Below are 7455 nucleotides of genomic sequence, written 5' to 3' on the forward strand. Positions count from 1 at the left end.
TGGATACTTGCATTCGAATTGATTCAATAATTAAATAACTATTATGGTATTAATGGTTTTTTTTTTCTTTTTTATTCATTGAATTATACCCGAATGGGTAGGAAAAAATACATATTATTTTTAAATACAAACACGTGTAAAAAATTTAGTGGTAAAAAGAGAAAGAAAAGGAAAAATATATTTTGTTTAGGAAAATAAACACCATAAAAAAAAATTAATGGTAGCCGGTAGTAATATTGACTAAAATTAAGAAGCCGAGGCGGATCCTGCACCTATAAATAATCCCCTTGCTTTCAACAACTTCTTCATCGTTAACGAGTTATAAAAGGATCAAAATCACGAACAACAATTTCCCACAAACCTCGCATCACTGCATCAATGGCTACCAAAGTGTATATTGTGTATGTGCTTTCCTCTGCTCCAATTTTCCTTTTTTTTTTTTTTTTTTTTTTTTTTTTTTTTTTTTTTTTTTTTTTTTTTTTCTTTTTTTTTTTTTTTTTTTTTTTTTTTTTTTTTTCATTTTTGGTTTCTGGCTCCCATTTTCTCTGATGTTCTTTGATTTCGTTTCGCATTTCGATCGCTTTCACCTTTGAGTTTTGTTTTCTGATTTGATCCATCATTTCCATTTCGGCAGTTGTTTCCTGATTTCTTGTTTAATTGTTGGTTTTGGATCCTGTGTTCTTTCAATTTCGGTTCGTTGTGGTGGATCTCATTGCGATTTATGCTTTCTTTTGATTATGTTGTTGATAAATAATTGTTTCGTTGGGATGATGTTGGTGCTTTTGTGTCATGTTGTATGCTTGGGAACTGAATCATTGGGGAAGATGCCTAACAATTGAAATCTCTTCTTTTTCCCCCTTATATAATTTGATTAATTTCGTAGGATTAATTCGGAAATGAGGTTTCGGTTTGTATTTTCTTTTCTGGAAAATTCTTTACTTTCTAAAGCGGGTAATTGAGTCATTTTTTTGCTTTTGATTATTGAACTTCAGTATTTGTTGAGGTCTTGGAACATGTCAAACGCTTTGATATCCTGTGTTTCTCAATCCTTAAGCAGCTACACTTGTTGCCTTGTTTTTTTTTCTTTTCCTAACGTAACCAGGAATATTATAAAATCTACCATTTATTTCTTTTGTCTTTCATTACCATTGTTATTTAAAACGAAATTAGCCCAAACAACAGTAGTTCCGAAGGATTCACAGGCCAAACATTCATTTTTATGTTTAATGGGATTCTTGAAATATTAGCTGCGTAGTTCAGTCGGAGTTCAGTTTTCCAACAGGTCCCTATTTGATTTGTTAAAATTGACTACTTTAGTTTGCGACCATGGAAAATTTGACTAACCAAGAGACCTATTCTACAGTTATTAAAAGTTTGTATACATTAGTTTTAAATGTTGAAGTTTTTTGTGTTGGAAAGAGTTAAAATTATCAATGGTGGCTAAGACAGATTTGTTGTCTTGCAAATATTTATTCCCTGCTGGTAAAGCATTTATAACACGTCCTTCGTGGTTACTTAAAGAAAAGGGATTGTTTAATAAATTTAGGAATACAGATGTTTTTAATCATTGAGGCATATCTTATATGTAGTTTTTAACTTTGAATTAGACATGCTTAGCAAACTATACAGCAGCTCTGCTCATTAAGAAACATGGTCCTGTATTAAGTACCTATTAACAGTGCTCCGGCTCCTGTATGGAATCTTTTATCTTCTGAGCTTATTTCCTATGCTTCAGTTGCGGATAATGTTCAGACACTTTTACTTCCAAACTTTAGGTTTTTGCATTGTGGTTCGAGAAGTGTTGATAAACTCATTCTTAAGATTCATTGATTACTTGAACCTTTAATCTCTTGGTAAAAAATTTATGTCTTAACCAATTCAACTATGCTATCTAATAGTCATTGCTCTAAAAACTCAAAATGTGAAGAAAATCCTATAACCTGTTTGTATCAAACAAAACTTTTCAGCTTAGTCATCATGCGTTGTCATACCTGGTCTAGTGGCAGAGTGAATAGCATTGTGGTTCAATAAATAAGTTATATGGATAATTGGGAATATTTAAACTGATAACGGGACGCAATGTGCTTTAAATACGTCACGTTTAGTTCTTATCAATTATAACTTTTTTGAATTCAACTTATTTTAAGTGCCATATTCAACATATGTATTGGATTTGAAAGACTTTGTTGCGATGTTGTCTTTGTGTCTTTAGATGTAGCAAGTATTGAGTAAAATTATTTATTAGTTGACTTGTTTATGGTTCAACTATTTAATTAGATATAACTTATAATATACAAAGGACGACTAACTTTTTCCCTTTCTTTTCTTGGTGTTACTATTATTTATAAAAGCTTTTGGAAAGTAGGAACGTTGATTTCCATTAAGTTATTGTACTTTTGAGTATTTACTTATATAGTTCTTTGGATATAGCCAAATCCCAGTAGGAAGATTCAGGTCAAACGCTTCACTTCATGAATTTACTTGCACACTCATTTGGACATGTTTATTTTGCTTGCATTCAACTACCTATCTACCTGCTAGCTGGTTGCCTGTGCATTTACATGCTATATATTCCTTATATCACGATCTTTACTCGAGTGAGGTTTAGATGGATTTGTTGGCAAATTCTCGATTATTGAATATGCTATCCTGCCAATGGATTTCCCTTTTCCTTATTTTCATTTGTTTGGGATATAGGAATTGGAATGTGTTAACATTAATTGAAAACATACAGCATTGGCTTTCACATTGATTAGTTTGAATGCTACGTCCCTTCGTGTGCCACCTTTAAGAATGATGATATTAAAGTATTATGAACTGGCTTCAATCCATAGTTACCTTGTTTATTTTGTACAACAAATTAGAAACTTTTCAGGACATATTGGACAAGTTATAAGCTTTCCCTGATTACTATGCAATTAGTAAACAATGAATCTAACACTAAAGACCAAGGATCTGTTTGGAAATGACTTTCTAAGTCCTTAAGAATACTTTTTTTATACTTAAAAAGTGATTCCAAATACTGTCCTGCGTCGACAATATAAGAGACTGCATTTGAAATAAGTACGTCTTTCTGGTGATCTGGATGCATTGTAGCTTGTAATGATAAGATTCATTGCTACTTTTTCTGTTCTGAAAAGTTGGAACTATTTTTCTGCTTACATAAATGTGCCCCTTAATATTTTGTGTAAGGCACTCCTATGGTTATAAAATTAATTTGCTGCTATTGCTACAGTTACTATTCCATGTACGGACATGTTGAGAAACTTGCAGAAGAGATTAAGAAGGGGGCTCAATCTGTAGAAGGCGTTGAAGCAAAGTTGTGGCAGGTAACATCTGAAAAACTAACATTTGACTAACTTTTTTTATTTTCGACGAGCATGATCTGCTATTGGGTATAGCTTGTCAGTTTAAAGCCTCTACGTACACCCACTTTCTAGTGCCATTGACTAGTTTCTTTTTGATGACTAAGAATTTCGTATTGGCTTAGCCAATTTGCAAAAAGTTTTTGGTCACTTTATTTTCAACTGTACGTACTAAAATTTGTAGACCAACCATCAAGATATGGGTTCCGTATTGTTCTTGCTGTAGTAGTCTTTTGCTTGTACTAGCTGTCATGCAATTCCTTGCCTGACAAACGCTTGTTTAGGTTCCCGAAACATTACCCGAGGAAGTCCTTGGCAAAATGAGTGCACCACCAAAGAGTGATGTACCAATAATCACCCCAAACGAACTCTCTGAGGCCGATGGGTTTGTTTTTGGCTTCCCGACTAGATTTGGTATGATGGCTGCTCAATTCAAAGCATTTCTGGACGCAACTGGAGGTCTTTGGAGAACCCAACAACTTGCAGGCAAGCCTGCTGGTATCTTTTTCAGCACCGGATCTCAGGGAGGTGGGCAAGAAACTACCGCGTAAGTTCCACATATCGTTTACTTTGATAAATCAAACACATCTCAAATGATATTAATACATCCATAAGAGGAATCTCCTGACTTGAATACAATTATGTATCATAACAGGCTGACTGCCATCACTCAACTAACACACCACGGAATGATATTCGTACCCATTGGTTACACTTTCGGCGCTGGCATGTTTGAGATGGAGCATGTTAAAGGTGGAAGTCCTTACGGAGCTGGAACTTTCGCAGGCGATGGCTCAAGGAAACCAACCACTCTTGAGTTGGAGCAAGCCTTCCACCAAGGAAAGTACCTCGCTACCATCACAAAGAAGCTCAAGGGATCAGCCTAAACTTAAGTTTATCATGCCAAAGTTACTGTTTGGAAAACCATTTCCCATTTTTTCACCATTTTGAATTTCAATTTCCTTGTAATAAATCATTGGATTGTTTGGTTTGTGCATCGTATTATGGTACGTGTGCTTCAGAATATAGTCTTTTTAAATGATACATGCTTTGACATTTAGTTTCAAAATTCCTCACCAAATGCTTGCCATTTTGCCTTTGCTATTCAATATAGTATTTTTAAAGAGTTGATCAGGTTACCTAAAAACACTAAGTACTTAGGGAGATGATCCAAACATGTTATAAATGTTGATTTCAGACACTTTTTTTCTTTTAGTATACATCTTGCAATCTTATAAATAGTACTGTCTTATCCTTTTCTCAAAGGGGACCATATCAACTGTATTAAAGAATGATAAAAAATTACAACAAATTAGTGCCTTTGTGTAGATATGTCAAAAAGTCTAATTTATACATTTACATTATATCGTAGATATGTCAAAAAAAAACTTCTAAAATAGTTACTGTTGCCATCTCCTCTAACAAGTCGTCACTAAAACTATGTAGTTCAAAATTAAGAGGCTTACACTTAGATGTAGTTACATTTCCTTATCCTTAATTATGAAATTCTAATAATCTGAGTTTCAATTGTTATAACAAATCAAAACTCAAAACAATATAAATTTCAACTTTCTAATACAAATCAAAATACACAAACAACCAAAATACTTGTTATGGATATCACCCTTTATAAACTAAAACTTATCAGTTTATGAGCTAGCATACTTTTGGTTGGAAATTTGACCAAGGATTAATACTGATTCCCTTACATAATCATATATTCCTCTTGACAAGAATTTCTTTACCCTTTCATTTTCATGGGTTTCGAATGTCTATCCATGGGTGTAATCTTTTAAACATTTGTGCCCGAGTTTATTTCAGACTAAATTATACAAAATATCCATAAACTCTATACTTTGTGTCAAAAATACCTTTGAAATTTCAAAAGTTTCCAAAATACCCTTAAACTTTCAAGATGAGCTCAAGTACCCTTACCATTAGTTTAAAACCATTAGTGTTTTGTATCAAAAATACCCTAACTTCCAAAAGTTTAAAAAATACCATCAAACTTAAAAAAAATTTCAAAAATACCTTACTATTATATGAAAAAAACTGTTAATACCGTCTTACTTGTTTATTTTTCCTCTTTTCTCTCTTCTTCAATACCCTCTTATCCCTTTTTTGTTAAATGCTTGACATTTTTATACCTAAAATAAATGAATAAATAAATAAATAAAATTGCATACTTAGATGAAGGTATATGGACTATAATAAGAAGAAAAAGAATAATGAACGCACCAAAGGAATTTTTTTATTTAAACGTTTTAACAAAGTTGTATGTTAGTAGTTGAACGTATGTTAATAGCCAAATATCTTTTTATTTGACTATTTAGCGTTTTAGTATGCTTTAAGGGGAAATTTTGATTTCGAAATTTTCTTATATTTTTTGTTTTAACTTAAAATTTTGGTTTTTATTTTTACTGCGAAAAATTTTGGTGCAAAAATTAAAAAAAGAAGAAAAAAGTGGGAATATTTATATGAAAGAATTGAGGATATTTGTATGAATTGTTCATATACCAACGGTGAAAGTACTTTTGAAAAAAATTAAAGGCATTTTTTAAAATTTTGAAAGTTTAGGAGTATTTTTGAAACAAAACTTTGATGGTTTCCGTCTAAAACTAATGACAAAGGTATTTTTGAATTTTTTTTTTTAAAATTTAAGAGTATAAAGTTATATTTTGATACAAAATATAAAGTTGAAGGGCTGCCTTATTTTATATATATATATATATTATGAGTTGCTTTCATATATAACAAAATTAATCAAAATATTTACATCATGTAGTAAAATTTCACTGTCTATCTAGGATAGACTGCAATAGACCGTGATAAACTACTATACGTGTCTATTTGTGTCATGATAGATATAGATAGCAATCTATCGTCGTCTGTCGCAGATAGATTGTGATATTTTGCTATATTTATAAATATTTTTAATCATTTTATCATTTAAAATAATCTTCCTATTTTTATACTAGTTTAATAAAATAGGAAACTATTACTATTTCAATAGATATTTTTAACATTCCAATAAAGATATGTTCTATTTTTGTTATATAAAATTTATACCAACTAATAATACAATAATAGGGCTTTAGCTTAACAAAATTTATTATTAACGGTACGTGTTAATTTAAAATTTAGAAATAGTATTTAGTTTTTATATAAAATTTTATATCGGTAATAAATAAATAATTTCTAAAACTTAGTTTTTAGGATCATAAACCTTTAATAACAGTAAAATAAATTATTGAGTTATATAAAAGGTTGACATCAACGTATTTTATCATAAAAAATAACTTTAAAATGAAAATTGATTCTATATGTTTATATATACTTTTCATCTATTATAAATTTTTTCCCTAACCTCTCTCTATAAAACTTGCTCATATTTTGTTTTTATTATTTCAAATTCTTTCTGTTACTATCTCTAATATATTTTTTCTTTTAAATTTTTCTATCATTCTAACTTATTTTCTCTCTAAAATTGTTCTCTTTCTCTATTTGTGTTTCTCTTTCTAAATACTTTCTCATTTTCTTACTAAATATTTTGTCTCTCTAAAACTTTGTTTTTGTTGTGTTATTCTCTTATGAGACATTTGGTGCGCGATAAAAATAGGGAGTTTAATTGAATTGAGTTGGTAATTATATTTGAGGAATTAAATTATCTAGAAAGTTAAATTGTCTGTGTTTGAGGGTGTGAGTTGAGTTAGTAATTGTTGTCTGTGTTTGGATACTGAGTTGAGTTGAGTAAAAAAATTAGTAATCTGCAAAGTTGAGTTGGGATATGTGATGCAGTGTTTTAAATGAGATTGGTTTTTTTTTTTTTTTTTTTTTTTTTTTTTTTTTTTTTTTTTTTTTTATTGATTAATTTTCAACCATACACCTATTTTCTTAACCCTATTATGACAAAAATTATAAAAACTCTAAAGTAGATCTAACATGCAGAGAAAAGTAGATCCAAAGCCACAAAAAAAAAAAAACCATGCAAAACCCTACAGGTCTATGTATCCAAAACCCACGAAAAAAATCCAAAAAAAAAAGAATAATAATAAACTCGAACAAAGAACTCCAAAGGAAAGTAGATCTC

At 30.4% G+C, this 7455-nt stretch overlaps 1 protein-coding gene across 1 annotated transcript; it reads left to right on the top strand.

The window, feature by feature from the left end:
* Positions 1-241: 241 nt before the first annotated feature.
* On the top strand, positions 242-4391 carry LOC120089722 (NAD(P)H dehydrogenase (quinone) FQR1). Its single transcript, XM_039047092.1, has 4 exons — positions 242-401; positions 3236-3329; positions 3650-3912; positions 4021-4391. The coding sequence occupies exons 1-4, from the start codon at positions 379-381 to the stop codon at positions 4250-4252; spliced, it is 612 nt and encodes a 203-aa protein (XP_038903020.1). The 5' UTR covers positions 242-378; the 3' UTR covers positions 4253-4391.
* Positions 4392-7455: the final 3064 nt, after the last annotated feature.

The sequence above is a fragment of the Benincasa hispida genome, chromosome 11 (assembly GCF_009727055.1).
Source record: "Benincasa hispida cultivar B227 chromosome 11, ASM972705v1, whole genome shotgun sequence".
Lineage (NCBI taxonomy): Eukaryota > Viridiplantae > Streptophyta > Magnoliopsida > Cucurbitales > Cucurbitaceae > Benincasa > Benincasa hispida.